This window comes from Haplochromis burtoni, unplaced genomic scaffold (genome assembly GCF_018398535.1).
Source record: "Haplochromis burtoni strain Fernald_Lab_line unplaced genomic scaffold, NCSU_Asbu1 Contig_812, whole genome shotgun sequence".
NCBI classification, from domain to species: Eukaryota; Metazoa; Chordata; class Actinopteri; order Cichliformes; family Cichlidae; genus Haplochromis; species Haplochromis burtoni.
The window spans coordinates 1-25,091 of record NW_024583173.1 but is presented as its reverse complement, the minus strand read 5'-3'; the positions used below and the strand labels follow the sequence as shown (position 1 = coordinate 25,091).

The following is a 25,091-nucleotide window of genomic DNA, read 5'->3' as shown; positions in this document are numbered from 1 at the left end:
CCAAATCTCCCTCACCTACACAAGCTTGAGTCTGTGTGCTTTTACAAGTCTCTACAGACTCTGGTTTAAAGTCGTCATCTTCCTCAGTTTGGCGATTCAACAATGCTGTAGCTGCGACTCTCACCATCTACAAAAGGGGGAGCTAAGGTCTTTGCACAGTCCTTTAAAATGTTCACTACACTGTAAACCATCCCAACAAAGTTTGTTGGGGATGTGGATCTATCTGATTGCAAGGATGTGGACCCTGTGATACGACTCAGGGCTGAGTTTACGTTCTTTGCAATCGACACTGAAAATAAAGTCAGTAGTTTGTCAGTAGACCGCCGTTGCCCAAAACCCAACCGAAGCAGTAATGAAAGATGTTTCTGAGGCTGGCCTGAATATCATCCTCTGTCACCCTGCAGTAACTGCACCCATCAAGCAGAGGTTCAGCGTTCATCCTGAAAAGGGAGAGAAGAGAAACGTAGTCAGTCATTTTCCAACACTATCACTGTTTTGTCCAAATCTACAGGCGTCATTAAAATAAACCACATGGATGACTTCACACGTGATGTAAACGAAGCAATGCTGTGTCCTCTGAAAAACCCCTCCGTCACCAGGATTACCCGATGAACCATCTCATGTAAAACGTCTAAGAAGAAGAAAGACTGAATGAAACTGTTTAATAAAGCAAGCTTTAGATTTACCGGTCAGCGGAGCTTTCTTTGTCTCCATGATCATGATTATGTGGGCAGCATGAAACCTGTCGGCGTATGACTTTATACACTACGGTGCTAATGTGCCCTATGAGTGCTCGGCACATCTCGGTCAGCAGATCGACGACATCCGAGGAGATGTCATCAGTGGCTAATGCCGTCCACTGTCTGAAAGAAAAACATTGAGAATGGTTGAGCGAAACAAACCTGTAACCAGTGAATATGTCTGTATATGCTGATAACTGTCTCGCTGACTTTGAGCTTGTGACTTACCTGAGCGATAAATCGTCTAAATAGTTTCTGAGGCATCGTTCAATGTCTCCAAATCTGAACAGAGGCACGCTGAGATGACTGCACCTCGGTTCAGCACGTTCATCTAATGGGATCTAGAAAGAACAGACAGATGTCAGTGAGCAGGCTTTACACATCCAAAATAATAAGAATTAGACCAGCAGCCAATATAAGGTTTTTGTCACAGCTGCACTAAATAAACAGTATTGGTGCCTCATTTTGGATGTTTCTGTAACAGTTAGTCCACCAGTACCACTAAGCTTCTCACATTTTGCCGGTCCAAGCCCGGATAAAGGTGCAGGGTTGGAATTGTGACATTAAAAAAAAAATTGCTAAAAGAATTTAATTTGTAGTTCTAAATAAATTCTAAATGCATTTAGGACATTTTTTACTCACTTTATGTCTCTTCCACGATGTTATTTCTCTCTCCAACAACGTAGGTTACAATTACATTAGCATGACCAATTATGCAAATTAGGCGATGACATCATTTAGCGACTTCTAGCGACTTTTAGGACAACCAATAGCGATTTTCCTTACTGAGGAGTTGGCAACACTGCATGGAGGCAGCATATGCCGCTAATGCTAACTGCTAGCTAAAGGCCAAGGATCCAGAATTTGTTGCGCTGGCTGCTGAGCTCTGTGGGGTTTTGCAGCAGCTCTACCTGTACTAGATGCACCTGCTCCTTGTCGTTTCTATCTCTGACTTTATGTCCTCTACAAGAGTTTCTGTTTTTTTATCTTCAAATGTTCAATAAAAACATGTATCGCTAATTCATAACGAAGAAAGCTTTGTAACTATCCCCACTAGTGAAGACTGTCATTTCCACAACACTGCCCCCCTCCGAGGTCCGACAGCGCTGTTGAAAATGCTGCTGGAGGTCCCTGTATTAAGCACGTAACCTGTGACACAAAAATCACCAAACTCGGACGACCACAGACTGTTTTCCTTCGTGGTGATGAAGGAAAACGCTGGGTTGGCATGTAAAAGGGCATTTATTCCCTTCAAAGACCTGCAGTTCAAAAAAGCGCCCCTCCGACAGCCAAACCCATCTGTTCTCTGATTGGATTGTTACATTTGTGATTGACATGACATTGACCAATCAGATGAAAGGAAGAAAAATAGGGTCAGAATTCGTACTTGTAACTTGCAGGGGTTTTTTTTGGCTAAGTCCACACACAAATCTTTTTACACAAACAAATCCTGATTTACAAGTACAAAATATTTATGACCACATTTTGAGCCCATAAACACTCTCAAACCTGTGAGCCCACATGCACAAATAGTACTTTGTGTGCATTTCTTTGGTCACACACATGGTGTATCAACAGAGTGCGTAGCCTATTTTGTGTGTGTCTGCGTGCTGACCGCATATGTGGCCTACTGTATTCCAGGTATTATATAATATGTGTGAAAGCCTAGCTGTCAGCTCTGCTTCTGTGCTGCTCCAGGTGTGTTTGCATTTCCACTGTGGATGAAAACACACACATAGACCGTACAGGTACAGTACAGGTGTTGTGTGGCATATGCTTTGGAAACTGTTTTTTTTTACAAACAGTTGTCAGTACAGTGAGTGTTGCATTGTTCTCTGTGATTATGTCAAGTAGATGTGAGCAGAATGGGTGTTTGTTGGGAAGGAAGTCTCTGTGGAAAACAACAGTTTTAATATATTCTCAACTTCACCACCTTATGGCCAGTTTCTCTTCTCGTTGACAGCCTCTGTTTGATGTTCGTCACTAAGCATCCAATCAGCTTGTTTCCTTCTCTAGAAATAGACATAACATGAAGAAGAAGTCTAGTACCCTGTCTTCCAAATTTAAAGACAATGGAACCTGATTTTGCTAAATGTACTAGGTTCTTCCTTTAATCATGCTCCACCTATTGACCAGATTAAAAGAAAACCAACAAGGTGTTGTTTAGTAATCGTGCTGACAAAGAGGCAAAAGCACTGGTGAAGGAATGAAGTCAAATTGAAGTGTCTCTTTCTCACAGAAAGTAAAATTTAATGAGGATTATAAAGTAGGTATCAAGATAAGTACTGTATAACTTTACTGAGTAGAAAGTAATAGGAGCAGATTGTTGATTTTACTATGACTTGGCCAGACTTAATAGTACAATAGGTAGCAGTATAATACAGCACGATCTCTGTATTATTTGATGACAAATTAAATGATAGAGAGGAAAAGAAAGACCCTCAGTGGTTCAGTGTGAACACAACTCTTCTTCTACTAAGCCTTTGCTAAAAGACTCTTTTGCACTCTTTTATTCCCACACAATGAGTTGAAAGTTGCTGTAAACCCTCATGAGAGAGCTTTAGGAAACAATAATGCTCTGTGTGTGTGTGTGCGTGCGTGTGTGTGTGTGGTCTTGGGTTGCAGTAGCTATTAACTCTGTGTGGATGACACTTGTATAGAGCACACACACATACTGAAGGCACCAGTTTAAAACTGTGCTTTGCTAATAATAAAGATAAAAGAGCAGTAACTGTTTGAATTCACTTACAAACAGCTATTCATGCATTTGTTGAGTTTTAGAGGAGTGCACCATCTGCTGGCCAAACTGAGGAAAGGGACTGTCAGACCCGAAAGTAGAAATGTCGCTGTAGATGGATGTTGTTGTGAATGTTTGTTAATTAGAAGTCCAAACAATAGTGTGACTTTCATACCAGTCTGTCAGTGAGCCAGCATGACTTCAACAGCAAGCAGCCAGCCACGCTCGGCACCCCACCAACCAGCTTGGTTTGTCTCTCTGCTCGTCCATGAACTGGACACCCAGTCAGTTATTCAGTTTGTCAGCCTATAAGTGGAACAGGCAGCTGGCCAGTAACCCCCACCAGCTTGCTACAGAATATCATCAGTAATAATTTTCCTGTTAATTCATCAGTGGCTGTTCAGTCTCCAGATTTTCTCAGTGATGATTTTGAGCAAGTGTGGTCAGGTTACAGAAATCGTGATCATACGCTCTATGCTCAAGGGAAAAAGCAAGTAACATCAAGGTTTGTCTTTGTCATCTTATATTCAAATTTACCTAAAAAACATTAAAACTTTTGGGTAATAATCTAGACACGGATATTTTTTTCTCCTTTATTGAAGCTATCGCCCGTTTTTAAACAGTTGTAGCTCAAGCTGAGTAATTGTCTGTTTTTAGATTTGGGTCAAACCATATGAGCCAGTTTCTCAGACATGGATTTAATCTAAATCTGGGCTAAAGAGAAAGTCACCGAAGAATCGTACTGAAGAAAATAGTCTAGAACCAGTCTTCGTGTCATGAAAATGGAAGTCACGTTGCTCATATGTATGGATGTATTAATGTTAAAATACCCTCAACCTTTCTGATACTTGTCTTTCATGTTATATTAAATTGTCTGCACTGTAAATAAAAGATGAAAAAATTTCAAGTGTTCAAACCAAATATCAGATGCTTCTTGCATTAACTGCGAAGCTGATCTTCTCTTTGTAAAATTGTTATGTTTGTATTCTTGTTTTTCAAGTATACAATAAAGTAAATAAGTATCAGTAGTTTGTATTTTTAATTGTAGTTTATGGAACTTTGGTGCTCCAGTGTACTTTACAAAAGCAAATACACCAACAAATTAGTTTCTCTTTTGACCCACATAAGATGTATTGTAGCCTCTTACTGCATGCGCTTTCACTGACTACACAAGGATCACGTTGAACCAATCAGTACGGCTCGACACCAGTCTATTATATTATTGATCACTCAGTCACCCCCACCTCATATACACACACAGTCTGCACATGTGTGCATGTGACAGACTCACCCAGAGGGTGAATAGAAGTGTCACTGATTTTATTGATGCATTAGGGGATGAGGAAGCGTGATGAATGCTGCCTAACTGGTACAGAAGGACAGTGAAGCTTCGATTGTGGTGTGATATCATACTGCACCGTAGAATCCAATTTCTGCCAACCAAGCTTGCAGCCACTGTCAGGAAATGTAAAACCTGTACCTACTGCATGTCTCCTTTACTGTATTTATCATTGAGACTGTTGGGAATCGTGACCTTGTAAATGGATGTGTAGTACATTTGGACATGAATTCTTTATTAAGTTTACTACCTAATGCAATTTGATGCAGATTGTATGAGATGTGTTTATAGAACAAATGCAAACTGAAAGATGAATCACTTGTATTTGTTCGTTCTTGTAGAAAGCACTTCTCATCTTTATATTTTGCTACTGTTCTGATCAGTTTTGTATATTGGTGGCAGTTCAGGCTTACATTAGCATCCCATTGTCCTATTGTACTTTGGCCAGTTAAGCTGCATTATGGGAAATTTAGGGGCCTTGTATGTCTTTAGGTACTTCAATTTAGGCTTAGGCAAAAGAAGTTAAAATAAATCCTAGGCTGAGTGGAATATTCTGTTAACACATCATGAAAAGAGAAAAGATCCTTTACTTTCAACATCATTGACTGCATATAGTTTCTCTCAGTCCCCCCGGACAGTAAAATATACATCCTGAAATAAAACTACATATTTAAGCCAATTTTTACATAGAAAATAGCCCTCTTTCATCCCCAATTTTCCATTTTATTATATTTCATGTAATTAGCTTAGGTTGCTGAAACAGCACAGTCTCTCGTATTTGACAGAACCAACAAACAGATAGAAATAGAAAACATAGAACCTCAGCGCCCCAATTTCTGTCCTTCACTGTTTTTCCAAAGCATTCCTGGAGCGACGGATGTGTGTATTTTAAGGTGGACGTTTAGCCTAGCTGGTGATTTGGGGCTGCTGTGGTCGCCAGTCGTGTGTGTGTGTGTGTGTGTGTGTGTGCCTCTATGTGGTGCCTTAGGGAATGTTCTACATGTATTTCCTTCATGGGTCCTCATGAGAGTTCACACTGTAATTAGTGGCTCAGTTTCCTGCGACCGAATATTCCCTTCAACTTGTTGCTGCTGGCGTGTCACCCTCAGTGTGTGTCTAGTCTTTGTGTGCATGTGGCTGTTCTTATGGTAAATGGCCTGTATTTGTATAGCGCTTTTCTAGTCCCTAAGGACCCCAAAGCGCTTTACACAACCAGTCATCCACCCATTCGCACACACATTCACACAATGGTGATGGCAAGCTACATTGTAGATGGTAGTGTTTGTGCTGTATACTCATGGTTATTTCTTTATTTTCTGTCTTTGTACACTGCCATATTTTCTCTCTGGATCTAGTTACGTTTGTCCAACCGTTTTCCTCACTTTCTTCCCTGAAGAAGTTGATAAGTTTTACTGGGCTTTACATGCCAATATACTTTTTTCACTTTCCTGCTTTGGGGCCAGTTTCCTTATGTCGGATGTCAGTATGGGTCTGTGTGTGAACTGGTGTGAAAGCTAAGAGTTTCACCAGTGTGTGGGCGTAATTGCTCAACAAGCATTAAGTAACACAAGTGGCCAGCATCAGTCCACAGCACACATGCGCACTCACTCTTAGCAGACCCTTCCCTTTGTCTCCAAGTGGATTATTTAGTACACAACACTGGTTGAACAGCAGCTATTTCCTATTGAAACTTTCTTTGTGACTCATAGCCGTTTTCTTAAAATACTTACTGCCAACTGTGGAAGTGATATACTTTTAGTTTTTTTTTTTTTTTTCTGTGATGTGTTTTCTGTTCTCAAACTGCTGGTTTGAGCAGTTGGAAGAGCCGCAATTCCAACCATGGCTTTACACCAAAAAAGAGCATCTCTTATGGAAACGTTAACATCGTCTATATGAGACTGAAAGACAGTCACACAAGGGCTGGACATTGTTTTTGATAGGCAGATAAACCTAAAGTAGTAATGCAGAAACTCCACAGCTGTGAGTACTCGGAAAGAAAAGGCATACATAATTATTTGGCCAGTATTTTGGTCAAACTGTCACTTTAGAGACTAAATTGAGTAACAAACCAATCAGCACAATCAGTGCAAATTCTGAAAAAATGATTTTGAGTCAGAGGGAAACAATAGCAACAGTTTAGGTTTGAAGTGTCATACTGAATGCATGCAGAGGATGCAAAGCCGATGTACACAGCTTTCTTTCCATTGCCCATGTGTTTGCAGTGAGAGCAGGCGGGAGACTCTGCCTTTGGGTCACTCCCAGTTTATCAACACTTGATTGGTGCAAACCACCTCACATGGGTCTTTCTCTCTCCCATATATGGAGCTTAGGGGGGGCAGGGCAAAAGGGAAATTTAAAGAAAAAATGTGTGAGAAAGTGGAGGGCTCACTCTGCGGGGACTGTGGAGGAGAGAGGCAGAGACGACAGAATGTTAGTAACAGTTATCCCAGGGGAGATGTTCACTCCTTAGTCTGAGAGACTGGAAAAATTCTGACTTGTGATATTGATCCAGCTGCAGAGTTAGTACTCGACCATCTGTGTAACTCTTAATGAAGGTTTTACTGGAAGAGGCAAATGGGAATCATTGGGAACTTGTCGTTCAAGTTGTTCTTCAGTCACCTTGACCGCAGATCTAACTGAGCTGGCCGAAGGCAGCATTTGTTACCCCGTTAGTGTCGGCAGATAGAGTCGATAATGTCGGAGAGATGCAACCTCAAAGCCCTGACAGCAGCTCTGTGTTGCTTCTACCACAAGAATTCTGTCATCGGCGCAAAGGTGAGGAAACACAGGAGAGTGTGTGTGAGAATGTGTCCATGTTACCTATTTTATCATTGAATTCATCTTCATGTTTTGTACTTTTGCTTTGTGTAAAATTCATCATACAAGGTGTAACTGTAAGTGCCCATGTGCAGGTGTTTTGTGAATGCTTGCATGCTACAGACTTTATGCTGGTGTTGTCCATCATGAGATGATCTTAGTCCAGGGGTAGATTAAAAAGTAAGAGGTTTGTTTGCCTTTAAAGTATTAATAGCATGCAACTTCAGAAACATTCTTTAATGCAAGCGTGCTTTTCAAGGCTCGTTTCATCTTGTTGTTTCAAGGAGATGGTGGAAAGAAAACAACATATTGCCCTGCAGAAAACAGTCTGAAAAGTGCGTGGTAACACTTCCAGCCTGAGCAAAATCTAATCAGCCTAAATAGTCCTTCTCTTTCCCATCGCTCTCACTGTGAACACTGGGCTTTTATTAGTCAGACCAGACACTCTCATAAATGGCCAACTGTGCGACTGTCTGTCTGAGGGTGTGATTGTGAGATATATGCTGGCTTCATCCATAACTAGTGCTGGCAGACAGATAAGGCTGTGTGTGAAGGAAGTGGTGAGATGGTTAGACAGTTAACAGGACAGGGGTAGTAGTCCTCATGTGAATGATAAATTACCAGCTTGTGCTAGTTTGTCTTCTTTATGACATCAGTAAATTGTATGAATGTCATTACTTGATTGGATGCAGCAAGCAGCAGCGGGGCAGGAGGCTGAGGTGGGGTGGTGTGTCCCTCTGTGGATCAGCCTGTACATTTCCATCTGCTGCTAAAATGCACTTTGTGCCTGGATAAAGTCTGTTTACAGGCCTTTATATGTATCTTCTAAGAGTACACACTGATCTCACCACAAAGTATGCCAAGAAGTCGTTCTGAAGTTTTCAGCATATTGCATCTTCATCAGACTATATTTTTGTGTGCATTTTCTCCGGTCAACTCTCAATCATATGTCAGTGTTACGGAAAAGTACACTTAAAATCCATTTCTCTTCAAATGGAAAGCTGTCAAAGAGGGGGAAAAGTATTACTCTGTGCTCTCAAACCAATCCAAGCCATCCAGGAAAACTTGGATTCCTACTTAATGCATATGGCAGTTCATCAGCACTTCCTCTCACTAAGAGTTGCCTCTAATGACTGTTGTTGTTGTGTGCAGTCTATCCAGACCTTCTGTTTCAGAGAGAAAACAAATGACCAATAGTTACATTACTGCTCATTTAGAAATTGAATGAATAAAACCTGAGATGTTCTGTCGGTGACTTTCTTGGTTATTTTAAGAATCCTCCAGTCTGTTCATTTAAATGATGCTTCGATGCAATGTGAACTTGTTATCCTTATTTGATATCTTTGTTGTTTTCTCAAGAAGCAGAACTGCACAGCACCGCTCCCATCCATCTCATGCTCTTCTGTCTCTTTTGTGAGTTTTCCCCCAGCTCATCCTCATCCTCTTGATTAGTGCTTTTCTATTTTCTCTCTGTCTCTCTGTGTCTTTACTTTTGACTCCATATTGCCTGGGGTTTTGTTCCATTCCCCTTTTCATTCTCCCCTCCATCTGTTTCTCTGGGAGGTCGCCATTTATCCACAGAGGCCCTGCTTCCTGTTTCTGTGCCTGCTGAGATTCAGGCTTACTTGTGCTGGTATCCTTAGCTATTAGATCACATCATTGACACTTTTTCGTTTTTTTTTTGTTTGCATTAGCTGCCATGATCCAACATAGCTGGGTTGTATGCATAGTTAGATTGCTTCTGTGCGTACATTTGCTGTAAAACTATGCATTAAAAAGTTCTTTTTATCTTAATCCCGTTGCATGATAAGGTTCTTTCTCTATCGTTGTATAGCAGAAACCATTATTCATCTTTAGCTCTTAAAACATGATGCTCTAAAACTTAAAAACCCTCAGTTGCCATTTCAGGCTTAGCTCATTGCTTGGAGATCAATCCTTTCTACTGTTTCTAAAAAGTCTTTTTACATCACTAAGCATGAATCTCATCTGTATCTTTGAGGCAGTCGACCTCAGTTATCGCTGTAGGATTTGAATCTGGAAGCAATCCTCTTTTGACTTTCACAGTATATGACGAACAGGCTATAGCCATTCAGTCGTTGTTCATACAGGTTCAGGAACCTAGCTGCAGAGATTTGTTCCCACTCTTCCACAAGAGCATTAGTGAGGCACCGATGCTGGTGCTGAGATTGTGGCTTACAGAACAAATTAAGATGGCACTGACGATGAACCCTCTTTGGCTGCCCCAGGCTGACCAATCAGATGCTCTCTGGCCTAAACACAGGAAGATGTTTGTATTTAGTTGTGTGTAAACAGGAAAGGAAGGGACCTTTTTGATGACGAAGACAACACGCAGAGATAGAAAATCAAAACATCAACAGCTATTAGGTTTTATCAACTGTCCTCAGCGGTAATGATGCCCATTTAATTCAATGTTAGAGTCAAACACAGTGTTGTTGTCAGGCCCTAAAAAGCTAAACTGAAGCTCTGAGGAAAAGCATTTGGATGCTGCATGACTGTTCAGCAGGAATATTCTCATTAAGCCCACCTCAATTCTACATGTATTCTTGACACAACCTGCACTGCTGTTTGCATTCATGTATTCACTTTTTAAAGCTTTGTGACTTGATTGGGGATGCATACTATGCAGTATGTAGACACAGTGGGAAATGGTAGCATGAAGAGAGGGAGGAGGAAAAAACTGAAATTGTTAAGTAAGAGAGATGAAAAGAAAAGGAAATGCCAGAAATACAGCAGACCAAAGAGTTGTTATTTTAATGATGATTGCCCCAGTGAAACCCATTTGATGGGTATCCCAACTCTCATTTAAGCATTTTGTTTGTTGAACTTTCAAAACTTTTGCCTTTAGCAACTCAAGACTTTCATAATACTAATTGGTTGCATTCTAAAAATAGAAATAAAGAAGATGAAAAGCTGCATAGCCTGACTTCACCTCTAAAATGATCTCAGACGTCACCATAATTGTAATGATGTGTCTGTTATGGTGCTGTGTTGCTTGTATACTGTTGCAGTGGTCATAATCCCACTGTACAGTGTAGCATCACAGATAAAGATTATTTTGAGACCCAACCAGAGACCAAGGCAATAGTTTTTATCGTTTCTTCTTGAAAGAAATGTGTTGCAACTGAGGCAGCAGAAGAGTTTCCTCTATGGTCTTCTACAGTATTTTAGTTGGTGTTTGAAGAATTGTTAATATACTGACTCCGCTGCATATTTGAACTGATTCAAATGGAGCTGCTTCTTCTAGTCAGTCTTCAGGGTTTTTTGTTATCGGCAATCCTGCAGGCTGGCGGTATCAACTAAGAATCTCAGGTTCACTGCTTTATTTCAGCTCATAAGCCGCATAAGTTGAGGTAAGGTGAGGATTATAACGTCATCTAATGTATTTGTAACTTTACATGTGTGTAAGGTGATGAGGGATCAGAGTTATGATGTTAAAAGGTTCTTTGTCCTCACTTCACTGAACACAAAAGGCTAGCAGCTTACCCAGGTGGCCGCTGCTTCTGAATGGTTGCCACACACGACTGGATTATTACAGAAATGTATCATCGTCACCATATATAGAGAAACCTTTAAAGGGTTAAAAGTACCTTCAATCTTCAAATCCATGAAATCAGAAGAAAATCCAATCACTGCAGAGATCCTTTTTAACAGTACCTTTGTTTTTAGTTGGAGATTATTTTCTGTGGCATGTCAGATTTTTGTTTTTTTGTTAAGCTGCTTAACACTGAGCTATGAATCACAAAACATAACCAACTCGAGGGATGAATCACTGTTGTCTACACATAACGGATGACAAAGAATCAATTTTTAGGTGCCTTGTTACAAGCAGTCTGTTGTAAAAACACATCATTTGTTCATCTTGATGCATGCTCATCCAGGTAAGTAAATCCCAAAAGTTGATTCTGTTCATCTGGATGCAGCGTTTTCAGTGGGAGAAACATTTCTTCACTCATCCAAGTGACTTCTTCAGTCTCTGCTGACTGCAGGTTTCCCCAATCTTATAAACAGTACATTTGCACAATGACTGAAACCAGGCCACTTAATAAACAATGGGCTGTGAGGTCAGATCCCTTGATCATTAATATGCAAATTGTCATGACCATTGATCAACAACCACTGATCAAAGACCATTGATCAATGGCCATGAGTACCATTCACAGAGAGTTGGGGAATGGTTGCAATCACAGCATTGTAAGATGGCAAAGATGTGCCCTTAGGCCCCCTTTAAAAGTTGATGTGTACCGTAAACCTACGCATATGGATCAGTATTAAGGGATCCAGTCAGGTTTGACTCTCATCATCCACTGGATCACAAATTGTGTGTCATCAGCACGCTGCAACACAGAGCGAACACCATCCCCACAGACACAGCGGCCAGGGAAGCAGAAGAACATCACGTCAAGAAGGCCCTGAGTAAATGTGGTTATCCAGGCTGGACATTCGTCAAAGCTGGGAAGGCGCCAAAAGAAAGTTCCAGCCGATCCAGGAGAGAAGGACAACCGATACCTAAGCGAAAACCCTTAGTGATCCCGTATGTGTCAGGAGTATCAGAACAGCTGAGATGCATTTTTTCTAAACACCGTGTCTCTGTGGCTTTTAAACCCCAAAACACGCTGTGCTGTTGTTTATCAATGGTCACCTCACCTCACAGCCCATTGTCCATTCAGTGGGCTAGTTTCAGTCATTGTGCAAATGTACAGTTTGTTACCGTTTGCTGCAGGGTCTACCTTACCATATAAAGCACCTTGAGGCGACTTTTGCTGTCATTTGGCGCTGTATAAATAAAACTGAACTGACTAAGGTTGTGGAAACCTGCAGTCAGCTGAGACTAAAGAAGTCACTTGGATGAGTGACGAAACGTTTCTCCCATTGAAAACATTACGTCCAGATGAACAGAATCATCCTTTTGGGACATCATTTATTCCCATTTCTTTAGTTTAAGCTATGAAAAATACCAAAGTTAACAGTTGAACAGGCATAAAATAGGATTTTTCAACAACAAGGAGGTTCCCAAAGTGCTGTTAGCTGAAAACTTGGTGCATGGTGTGCAGTGTATCCTCATTAGAAACGGTCTCAGTGGCTGTTACGAAATCATTCTTAATGAAGGGACTGAGAAAAGGCTGAGCTACGACAAATTACACAAGAACTGGACCGAAAATCACTGAATCCAAAATTTAATGATTTGATACAAATTATCATTAATTTGTATGGGGAATGTCAGGAGGTTTTGCTAACTTAAGAAGAACGTTTACCTTAATGCATGGGTTTTATTTTGATTTCAATGTGTGTTTCAACAGTAAGCATTACCATGGGATAACGCTGAGCAAGTTTTGCAGTTCATATGAAATGAAGCTTAGCGTCAGTGTATTGTTTATCCCATATTTCATCACAACTGAAGTCATTCACGCTAGAAGGAAAGGCTGTAGGCCATGAAGCAGGCCAGTCCAGTTCACTGTACTTCACTGCTGTGTTGTGGTCCACACACAGGCTGGTACGGTATAAATGTAGCCACTCTCTGAGGATGACATCATATTGCAGGATCTTATTAAAGGCCAGGCTATTAAACAAAACCTCACATCCAATATATCCATCTCCTCCCTCCTATTTCCTTCTCTGCTTCCTTCCTCTTATTCCTTCAGTTTCTCTTCAATTTTTCTTTCTGTGCTCTTTCACTCTTCTGTTAATTTGCATTAACCATGTATCCCCATCTCCATTAATCACTCTTCAACTTTATATGTACATGTCATCCTTGCCGCTGCCATGCATCCCTCTTCTCACCAGCTCTCCCGCGCTTTCATTCATCAGTCTGTTGGCACTGAGACTGCCGACGTAAAAGCAACGTATTGTGTCTTTTGAAATAAGTGTGAGAATCACAAATGCGAGTGGAGTCGGTAACAAATCCAGATAAGCTGGGAATAATACAAACCAGCAGCCGTCGTGTTTTCAGTTATTACAGTTGATCATGTGCATTTTAAAATTGTTGCGCAATGCCCGTACAACAGGAAAAACATGCTGCAAGCCGTGCGTTATGGGTGTAGTGTATCCTGTTTTAACACATCACAGCACCTAAGGAAAGAAAATGATTAAAAGCAAAACAAAAAGTGAGACAAAAGAAAGGTGCGTGAATTTGGAGTTGTAATTTGGTCCCAGCCTATCTCTGTCCACGTGTTGTCCCTGTCGGAGACATATCCAAATAGCTATGGATGATCTATAAGTAAATATAACAACAAAAAGTGCATCTATGAGCAAATGTTTGTCTGTCAGTCAGATGTTAGATAGACCATTAGCTTACTCCAATGGCACCAACTGTTAATGTTGATTGATAAGAGAAAGCTCCAATAAAATGATCGTGTAATTCAGACTGTCTGTTATCATTTACTTACTCATTGAATCTTTTGTTTAAAAAATGGCAGGAAAAAAACACGAGCCCGGGAGACTAAGTGACAGCACAATTACACCGCCCCAAGTATTTTCCACTGCTACACACACACAGTGTTTCTGGTTCAAACTGGAAAGAAAGTAAATTGTTGGATGTGCACCATGGTGCCAAGCCAGTGATCAGTTTAATATTTGCTGTAATGTGACGCTTTGATTTTCTGTCATGTATGGAGACTCGGGGCAGGGGGTCTATTCTAATGACTTTAGAGAGGAAGAGAGCTAGTGTAGCCGCAGAGAGATAAAAATGGCACAGATATGATATTCCAAGTTTCCTGCATGGACATGGATTAGTAATTCCTGTCTGTGTGAGCGTGTTTGCTTTTTTCCTCAGTGTTCTACCTCAAACTTCAACAACTTCTTCTTCTTCTTCTTCTTCTTCTTCTTCTTCTTCTTCTTCTTCTTCTTCTTCTTCTTCTTCTTCTTCTTCTTCTTCTTCTTCTTCTTCTTTCTTCTTCTTCTTCTTCTTCTTTCTTCTTCTTCTTCTTCTTCTTCTTCTTCTTCTTTCTTCTTTCTTCTTCTTTTCTTCTTCTCTTCTTCTTCTTCTTCTTCTTCTTCTTCTTCTTCTTCTTCTTCTTCTTCTTCTTCTTCTTCTTCTTCTTCTTCTTCTTCTTCTTCTTCTTCTTCTTCTTCTTCTTCTTCTTCTTCTTTTCTTCTTCTTCTTCTTCTTCTTCTTCTTCTTCTTCTTCTTCTTCTTTTCTTCTTCTCTTCTTCTTCTTCTTCTTCTTCTTTCTTCTTCTTCTTCTTCTTCTTCTTCTTCATCAAACTTCTTCTCTTTTCCTAGCTCTCATTTGACTGTCAGTTGAAACATTACCTGTAACTGTACCTGAACCTGAGCCAGTACTGTTACCCCAGAGGCTGTGAGACATGTAAATATGTATTTATCATCATCATAACAGTTGCCTAACTTTGGTCATCATCATCATCATCATTACATTGGCAGTGTTTGTCATGCTAAAAAATCTGATGATTCTTTTCTACATTTATTCAATTGTAACAATATCCCCGGCACCACAAACGCATCCCAAACCCTGACAGATCCTCCATCGTGTTTTAAAGATGGAGGTAGACGCTCCTTGTGGTACCTCTCTCCTTTTTTCGGACCACGTTGACAGCAATTTTAACTAAAAGTTGCCAATTTGGATCCATCGCTCTACAAGTCTTGTTGCCACAGACTTTCAGTCCAGTTCTTGTGTAATTTGGCAAAACCTCAGCCCTATTCTCCCTGTTTCCCTCAGTTAATAAGGACTTTCTGACAGCCACAGAGACCATTTCTGATGAGGCTTCGGTGAACAGTAGATCAACTTAAAGGGCAAGTTGCTTCTCTTAGGGGCTTTGCTGTTTCCCCCTACTTCTTAAGTAGAATAGAATAGAACAGAATGCCTTTATTGTCAATATACAGTTGTACAATGAGATACAGAGCATCTCCTACTCAGTGCAAACTCAGTGCTGTCTTGACCACACTCTGAAGCCTCACTCTATCCGCCTTGGTGCAGCTGCCGTACCATACCGTGATGCAGTAGGTTAGCAGGCTCTCAATGGATGAGCGGTATAAGGTCAGCAACAGGTTGGAGTTCAGCTTGTACTTCCTGAGGACTCTCAGGGAGTGCAGCCACTGTTGGGTCTTCTTGATGACCGCTGAGATGTTGTCTGTCCAGGAGATGTCAGCAGAGATGAGGACACCAAGGAACCGGAAGGTGTGGACCCTCTCCACACATCCACACACTCCCCGTTGATGTAAAGGGGGGCCAAGTCAGTGCTGTGTCTCCTGAAGTCAGCAATGAGCTCTTTGGTTTTCTTAGTGTTCAGTGCCAGGTTGTTTTCTGAACACCAGGCTGCCAACTTCAGGACTTCCTCTCTGTACTCTGCTGATGACACCACGGTAGTCGGACTCATCTCAAAGGGAGACGAGGCAAACTTGATGATGAGATTGTTGTTGTGGGTCAGACTGCAGTCGTGGGTGTAGAGAGAATACAGGAGGGGGCTCAGCACACAGCCCTGTGGGGAGCTGGTGCTCAGTGTGCGAGCGGAAGAGAGATGACGGCCGAGTTTTACAGTCTGGTCCTTTATCCAGGCACATGTGAGAGGAGGGAGGCCAAGAGCGACCAGTTTGGTGATGAGGATGTCCGGGATGATTGTATTAAAGGCTGAGCTGGAAGAGCATTCGGACGTAGCTCTGCCGCTGCTCTAGGTGACTCAGCACAGCGTGGAGGGCTGTGGCGATAGCATCTTCTGTGGATCTGTTTGTGCGGTATGCAAACTGGTGGGGGTCGAATTCTGGGGGGAGGTAATCCTTGATGTGCTGAAGGACTAGTCTCTCAAAGCATTTCATGATTACCGGTGTGAGGGCCACAGGGCGGTAATCATTCAGGCTGGAGATGGGAGACTTCTTCGGCACTGGGATGATTGTGGCTGATTTTAGACAGGATGGGATGGCTGCCTGATCCAGTGAGAGGTTGAAGAGTCTGGTGAAGATGAGGGTGAGCTGGTGGGCACATGCTCTTAGTACCTTGCCAGGTACTCCGTCTGGACCGGCCACAAGTAGTACTTTACTTGCGGCCGTACAAGTAGCACCGCAAGTCATGTACTTTCAGTATCTGAAAGTACATGACTTTCAGATACTGTTCATGCTGCAGGGAATTTTTAGGCTTTACACTTTTTTATGTTCCATTTTTCCTAACATTTTTTTTTTCATGGACATGCTGCACAACATGCCAAGACATTCCATGTTTTCAGCGTATAACCCTTTAGGAATCAGTTGTTGGTATGAAAATACAATTTTAATACTAACCTGTGTTAGATGCAGTTTGACAAACATGCAACCAGCATAAAACCAGTGTTATGTCTACACAGCCAGTGTTGTTTAGACACAACACTGGTTTGTCCATACAGTTAGGTGTTTTATGCAGGTCAGTGAGGTCAGTGACGGATACAAGGACTAGAGCAGCGGTCCCCAACCCCCGGGCCTCGGACCGATACCGGTCCGTGAGTTGTTTGGTACCGGGCCGCGAGAGTTGAGGCTCAGGTGTGAAATGTATGGTTTTCAGGGTTTTTATCGGCTTTCAGCGTTATTTTGTTATCGTTTTTATCGTTAACTCGGTGTCCCTGGGTCTTTTCACGTGTGTTATGAATAAATCTTCTTTTTTTTCGGTACCGGTACTAGTTTTATTTTGTTGTATTTATCCGCGACACCTTAAAGGCCGGTCCGTGAAAATATTGTCGGGCATAAACCGGTCCGTGGCGCAAAAAAGGTTGGGGACCACTGGACTAGAGTGCAAATGAGTGAAAAAGCAGCCAATGTCCAAAGAACCATTTGGACATCCCTTCAGAACGTCTGGAGGAATATTGCTCTGGGCCATTTGAAAAAAATTATAATAAAGTCCTGCTGCTTGGATAAATAAATAGCTCAAGACATTTGTACTGACATTTAAATGGTTGAAATGCAAAAGTATAGAATAAACTGACTGAGTGTAGCAGTCTCTAATGGGTTAAAAAGAAAAAAGGTTTAGTTTAGATAAGTTTATGCGTCACTCAGAGGTGTGTGTGTCTGTGGGTGCGTGTGCGTGCGTGTACTAGTCTACGTTAGGTGAAGGTGTGCATAGAGGCCGGTCTGGGTAGCTGGGCGGTGTCAGGATGATGACATTTCTTTGAACGACTCTGGACGAAGGCAAGAAAGGAAGTGATAAAGGAGAAAATCACAGAGGAGGCAGACGCAGACAGAGGCTGTGTGCGGGCTTGTTGTTTGAGCAAACAGAAGAGACTTAACTATAGTGTGTGTGAGTTTTAATGTGTCTGCTATGAAGTTTGTTATTGAAGATCAGAGAAAGGTGGCAGGATGGAGAGACCAAGCAGCTGTCATGTAAGTGTGTGTGTGTGTGGTGTTTGGGGTGTGTGTGTTGTGGTTCAGGTGGTTGTGTTGACTCGACATCCCGTCAGGGTTAACAGAGCTGTCTGTCCTTTACTTTCCATTTAGGCAACCTTTTTGGGCTTTGCTGGGATTAAAGTGGCTGATCAATAGTTTCAGTAATCTCACTGGAATTAGATTACAGTCCTGGTTTCTACCTATCCCGGCTCTGCGGTGTTTTATTTGGTGTTGTTTTACTGTAGAACAGCAGAGGCGACTTTAAACAAACCAGTCATAAGTTTCCTATTTGTTCCTGCTTCCTTTTTTACTTTGTTAAAATAAATAAATTAATTAAATATGTGGATGTTGAATTTCTGTCGTCTGTCTTTGGGTTTCTCAGCTATGCAGGATAAAGTTACAAGATCAGCTTTTTCTGCTTTTATTCCAGTTCTCCAGAGATCAGTTCATCCTGGACTGTCCTTCAGAGAAACTTCGCAAGGAGCTCGAGGAAGAACTGAAGATGGACTGCGAGGAGCCGAGAAGTCACGCGTGGTACCACGGATCGATTCCCAGACAGGTAACACTGCTCGCACACAAATCTGAGTCACAAGTCCCTCCTTTTAAAAGCCAGATTAGAAACTTGTTGAACCAGATTACCTATTATTAGCCTTCCATGCTACACACATGGTGCTTACAGGAAGACTGTTGCGTAAAGAGTGGCCCCTGCAGCAGCGCTGACAGAAAGAAAGGCTTCATTCTGTATGGTGTGTTTATGTGTGTTGTGTGTGCGCGCATATGTGAGAGAGAGATCTTGTGTGTTCCCCTGAAAACCAGCACTGAGATGTAATCTTTTTTAATAAGCTGCTTCCCTTGGCTAAACTAAACCACCGTTCTAACTTATACAAACATTTGCTTAATTAAAGTCTGAAACTGTGGATGACAGAGTGTATGTGTTCGAGAAGAGCGAGCGAGAACCAATAAATGAAACAAGGCAGGGAAATAAAGAGCACTGCATGTGTAAACGGTCAAAGAAATATCCTTTTTTTTAATCATATAATAAATGAAAGTCAAATTTATTTTTAAAGTGCATTTAACAGTGCTTTATAATACTTTATAACACATCCAACAGTTGACACTGGCCAAGGTGCTCTTTAAAAGACAGAATGGATAAAAATAAGTAAAATACATGCTAGTAGGTGGTAAATATAAACAGTCATGGCTTACATAGGCACATATAATGACCATAAGAATCAATAGCCAATGAATAAATATATGTGTTCAGTCTAGTTTTATCAGTCATTTGAAGGAAATGACTGAGCTGGAAGGAGCTAAAACAGGTGAAATACGATCTCTTTTTTTCTTCTTCTTCTTCTTCGGGTGCCTGTGAGGAGCCTACAACTGACTGAGACCCGTGTAAAGTGATTTGCAGTAGTCCAGGAGGAGGAGATGAGGTCATGAATGACAATCTTGAGATCTCTTATGGAAAGAAAAGGCTTAATTTTCTTTCCATAATAGAAGACTAATTTTTAACCACCGAGTTACTTTGATAATAGGTCTCATTTTTTCTGTGGTAAATGATAAACAGGGATCAAGCTTGTCAAAAATGTTGTCATTTGACTTGTGCATTGATAGATGCACAAAAACACTGAAAAGTTTTCTGGATTAAAGCTTTATTATTTTGATTTCCCATATAAAGGTTTTAGCGTGAAATGAATGTGATTCTACATGAAACTGTCCCTTAAGCGTCTAGGTCACTAACTGGATAAATTGGAATGGTCCTCATGTCTTACATAACCATCACTAAGCTCGCAAAGCTGGTACTAGCCTACCATTAAACGTTTGTATTGTAAACAATCACTGTGGGCCACTGTAGGTGTTCGTGTGTGTGTGGGCCGGTTATTATGGGCTCCTAAATCTGTTTGAACAGTCACGTGATGCAGGCTGGGCTTTCTCAGGGGCCAACATCATCTATGAATTTTCAGGTTAGGACAAGTCTTAAGGTTAAGGTAAGGGTAACGGTTAGGCATGTAGTTGTTATCGTTAACGGTAAGTCACCAGGAAGTGAGTGAGACAACGTAAAGTCCTCTAATGTCATGGCTGCGTAAAGTTGAGTGTGCCCGTGTGTCACTTATTTCTTTTTGCAGGTTGCAGAAAACCTGGTGCAGCGAGATGGAGACTTCCTGATCCGTGATTCGCTGTCTTTACCAGGAAGTTACGTTCTCACATGCCAATGGCGAAACACTGCTCAGCACTTTAAAATTAACAAGAAGGTACATATGAACTTCCAGCTACACTGAGATGAATATTTGACTAGAGTATATAAAAGGTACAATAGCTAGGTCTGTTATTTTGCCTGTCGCCTTCAGGTCGTGATGCTGAATGAAGCTTACTCCAGAGTTGAGTACCGCCTAGACAGAGAAGGGTTCGACAGCATCCCTGCACTCATCAGATACTATGTTGGCAACAGAAAACCTGTCTCACAGGTGGGTTTAGTCACTATTTTTCTTTTAATTAATCTTGCTTCAAAGTTTATTTTATACTGTTATTGTTCTGGTTGGTGGTTTTCCTCATTATAGCACATAAAAGAAAAAGTTTTGGTAGTTAATAGTAAGTTGTGTTTAAGTGCTAAGAGTTTCAAGCTTGTGAGATAAATATAGTCGCAGATAAATAAAATATGTTGAGGTTTCTTTAGGTCACCTTATCTGTTCTTCCGCCCACACATTGAAGGTGGTAGGGGCCATCATCTTCCAGCCAATCAACCGGGGGCTGCCGCTGCGCTGCTTAGAGGAAAAGCACGGACTGTCGAGCAGTCACCGGGAGAGGCTGATGTCGCAGGAGAGGCGGAACCAGAAACGCCTCAGCCTCAATATTACCAACGGACACACATACGACAACACACAGGCCATGCACGACAGCACACACTGCCAGGACAATGGCATTGCCCGAGGCAGCCAGCTCAGGTTTGCACTCTAGAAACACACGCAAACACACTAATTAACACCTGAACACTGTAATTCCTCGCTGGCTCTCATAACGTGGTTGTTGTTCCACTGAGCATGTGAGATTTCTTGGATTTGATTAATATAAGCCTATTACTGCAAGTGGATAGTGGGCTACAGACCAAATACCAATCTGTCTGCTGTGTTTGAATAGTAGAGACCCACCTTTGCACTGTCTCCAACTCCACACATCGTTCTGCTTTTAAGGTTTTACTCTTTGCACTGAGCTGTTTACATTCAATCGTTCTGACTGAAGTTCGCACATACACATGTCCCATACACATCATACGTCCTCTGTAAATGAAGAGCTGTTGTCTGTGTGCAATTTCAATGCACACAGACATTAAACAGGGTTCTGTATCTATCTGAGAGAGGTCAGACCAGCTGTGAGGGGATAATAAATACAGAGCTGAGAGTAAAACAGAACACAGAGATGAACAAGAGGATATATGGACAGAGAAAAGGCTTTTTAAAAAGTCAAAGAAGGGATGAAAGGATTAGTGTTTATAACGTGATTTACTTTTTTTTTTAATACTAATGGTACCTTTTTATTATTATATTGGAAATATTTGTGAGAGGTTTATCCGATGCTCATGTGTGAGTGGGATGTTTTTATCGCCCTTCCTCCTCCTTCAGGTTGAAGGATCGCTGCGGCAGCCAACCAGCAAGTCTCAATCAAGTCCAGGAGCGGCGACACCCACTCAAGGCGCACCAATCAGAAAGCTTCCTTCCTCTTGGTAAGTAAAAGCTAGGAGGTTCTGAAAAGCTGTGTGACCTTTGAGGAGAGGCTGAAAGTTTTAGTTGTTCCTTTTATTATAATTACACATCTGTATAATAAACACTCAGAGAGAGCTGAGCGTAAAAGCGAAGCTGTCGATTTACCACTCGACCCAAACTCCTCAGCTCTGGTAGAGACCGAAAGAATGAGGTCATGGACACGAGCAGCAGAAATGAACTTTCTCCAAAGGGCAGCCGTGCTCTCTGTAAGTCAGAGGTCTGTTGTTTTGGGGGGTTTTTCTCATCTCTATGAGATGAATAGATCTTAGTGGCTTGAAGTATTTTGAATCCTTTATTTTTCTCTGTATCTGTTGTATCTAATTTTTACAAACTGATCTAATGTATATGAGACCTCAAAAACAAAAGTGGGAATTCCAATCAGCTCAGTGCCTTTTTTACAAAATTATTTCCTTTCCTCCCCACCTCCACCTCATCTTTTCCTTTTTTTTGTAACCTTTTTTTTAATTTATTTCTATTTACCCACCGTCTCATTATCTTCTCTTTCATCTCTTTAACTCCATCTTCTGTAATTTTGTTCCGTCTTCAGGATCCAAACCGCAGCCCCTGCAGACACCTGACTCGCTCCTTCCCAGCCCAAACTCCAAGTCGCCGGTGTTTCGGACAGGCAGCGAGCCACTGCTGAGCCCCTCTTTCCCACGGAAATCAGCAGAGCCTCTAGCAGGTATACAAATATTTTGGTGGAGAAGAACCAGCAGTATACAGATGAGTTTCTTCAGCGATCATTCCGTTTATACAGACGAATCCCTGAAGACTTTTACGTATACTGGTTCATATAATAGAAAATGGTAAATGGCCTGTATTTGTATAGCGCTTTACTAGTCCCTAAGGACCCCAAAGCGCTTTACACATTCAGTCATTCGCCCATTCACACACACATTCACACACTGGTGATGGCAAACTACATTGTAGCCACAGCCACCCTGGGGCGCACTGAGAGAGGCGAGGCTGCCGGACACTGGCGCCACCGGGCCCTCTGACCACCACCAGTAGGCAACAGGTGAAGTGTCTTGGTCAAGGACACAACGACCGAGACTGTCTGAGCCGGGGCTCGAACCGGCAACCTTCCGATTACAAGACGAACTGCCAACTCTTGAGCCACGATCGCCCCTAATAGAGTTTATTAAGCCTGACAATTGCAAGACATGTGATACAAATAGATGTTTGGCTTTATTTGTAGTATTACTGTCCTCTTTATCAGTATTAACTTTTAATGTTAACTGTAAAATAGATTAAAATAGATGTGCTTGGTCATAGTGCATAAAATGTACAGTATAGAGCAGCACTCATGCTAGACACAGAGCTACAAACAGAACAATCGAGAAAAAACTGCAATTAACAAAAGCAGCCTGAGCACCCACAGCTCTGCCAAGACTAAAAGTTCCCTATACAGGTTGTATAAATCAAGTCCCAAAGGACAAGGATGGCCTGATCCAGGGATTGAGTTTGATATTTTGTTGAGAACATCATGATGATGTCTCCAATTTTTGTTTTGGTATGAATTTATAAAGATTAGATGCAAGATGACAAGTTTGCCCTGCGTCATAATGACAGTTTATGGACAAATCCAAAATGTACTTTTCACCTCTTTCTTTATTTTTAATCCTGCAAACAAAACCACTTTATCACTTTGATGGAGGAAAAAAATGACAAGAATAGCAATCGAGGATGAAATAAAGTAGCCTTGGTCCAGGCATCTGAACGGTATAGAAATAATGAAGCTAAACAAAGTGGCAGTTTGGACTGATTATCAGGCTAAAAATAACTGTGTGGTGCTTGCTAAGAGCCAATAAAAGCCCACGTGGGGGTTTTAAAATTAATCAGCCGTTGTGCCTTCCTAAGTATGTGGGTGTAATATAATACACTCTCCCGGGCTGCTCCTGCCATTGCTTGAATGTTAGACAATGAATTTTCCTCCTGTTCTGCTGGGGCTCTCTGCTCTAATTCACAATCTGATAATATAGCTGAAATCTGAGTGTGATGCATGCTTTTCATTGTATTTGAATTTAAATATAATAATATAATAATAATATATCTTAAAAATGTTAAAAAGTCAGAGGGGTTGTAATATTAGATATTTAAAAACGTTCCAAGTCTTTATATGTTTAAAAGCCAAAACAGCTTTTGTGTAACTTTTACGGCACTCGTGTTCCTCCAGGCCAAGCGATCCGGGGCTCTGACAGCCAGCTGTGTCCTAAACCGCCTCCCAAACCCAGCAAGGTTCCTCTGGCTAGGCTGGCTCACTCCTCTTGTCCTCAGGCTAGAGTTCCCTCCTCCAGCTCCTCAAACCTCTCAGACACCTCCTGTGTCTCTCCCAGACTGGCTGCACCTCCACAGGAGCCCAGACGTGTAGAAACCCCTGATTCTTCCTGGGCGGGTGGAGGTATCCTTTTATTTTATATTTCTTTTTTAAATATATTTATGCAAAGTTATTTGATTATTATTGGATGGTAAACATCTGTTTACATCAATATTGACTTTTATTTTCAAATGCAACATTATAGATGGATGTGTTTGTTATTCCACAGCCACTGCAGGCCCTCCTGTTCCTCCAGTGAAGCCCCTGAAATTGCAACATCTACGGCTGCCTGCAGACTCCTGCTGCTCCTCTGGGTCTCTAGTTTCACCTGCTGATGCTGCTAAGTGTCCCGATTCAGAGACAGGACAGGGTGAAAGACTGCAGCCCAGCCCTGCAGACCTGAGGTCCTGCAGCCCTCTGGAGTGGGAATCGTCAAACTCTGCTAACCCCATCACAGAGCACAGCCGTGAAGCTCAGCTAACACTCTGCAGCTATGTGGAGAGACTGAAGAGAGAAGGGGAGATGGGGAAAGAGGAGGAGGAGGTGGCAGGAGACAGAAGCTCCTACCATCATGCTATCGCAGCCTTGGAAAACACCAGTGAAGAAGAGGATGAAGATGCAGGGAAAGACGAGGAGAAAGATAAGAGGAGGAAAAAAGAGAGGAGTAGTTTTCAGCGGCCTGTCATAGAGACGGAGTCCATGTTCAGGCCAGCAGAGTTCGACTCGCGACTTCTGCCTCTAGAAAACAAACCACTGGAGATGGCGGTTCTGAAGAGAGCAAAGGAGCTGGTGCTCAGCCACAATCACCACAGCCTAGCCAGACACCTGCTGATGGCTGACTGCCAGGTATACATACACTCTCTCTAATCCTAAATATAACTAACGTAATTTATTTTTCACATGGTTATATCCTCCTCTGCAAAGTCATTATCTTTCGTCTTCCTGATTTTTTTCTTTTTATAGACTGATTTTCTGGATGCTTTAGAGCTTTTCTTTTTTTAATTAATTAGTTATCTAACCTATATGTATGTATGTGTGTGTATCTATCTATCTATATATATATAT

General features: G+C 41.7%; 1 protein-coding gene across 4 annotated transcripts in view; it reads left to right on the top strand.

Annotated features, from left to right (window-relative positions):
- Window positions 1-24,872, top strand: part of LOC102313055 (breast cancer anti-estrogen resistance protein 3 homolog) — a gene marked incomplete at its 3' end in the record, with an annotated part of 60,144 nt that extends 35,272 nt beyond the window's left edge. For 3 of the 4 annotated variants that reach the window (XM_042215747.1, XM_042215746.1, XM_005950701.3), the window contains 8 exon segments: window positions 18,382-18,510; window positions 20,078-20,203; window positions 20,300-20,416; window positions 20,661-20,893; window positions 21,569-21,669; window positions 22,257-22,391; window positions 23,886-24,110; window positions 24,256-24,872. In XM_042215747.1, coding sequence (XP_042071681.1) covers window positions 18,382-18,510; window positions 20,078-20,203; window positions 20,300-20,416; window positions 20,661-20,893; window positions 21,569-21,669; window positions 22,257-22,391; window positions 23,886-24,110; window positions 24,256-24,872 — 1,683 coding nt within the window. 4 annotated transcript variants of the gene reach the window in all.
- Between the last annotated feature and the right edge of the window lie 219 nt (window positions 24,873-25,091).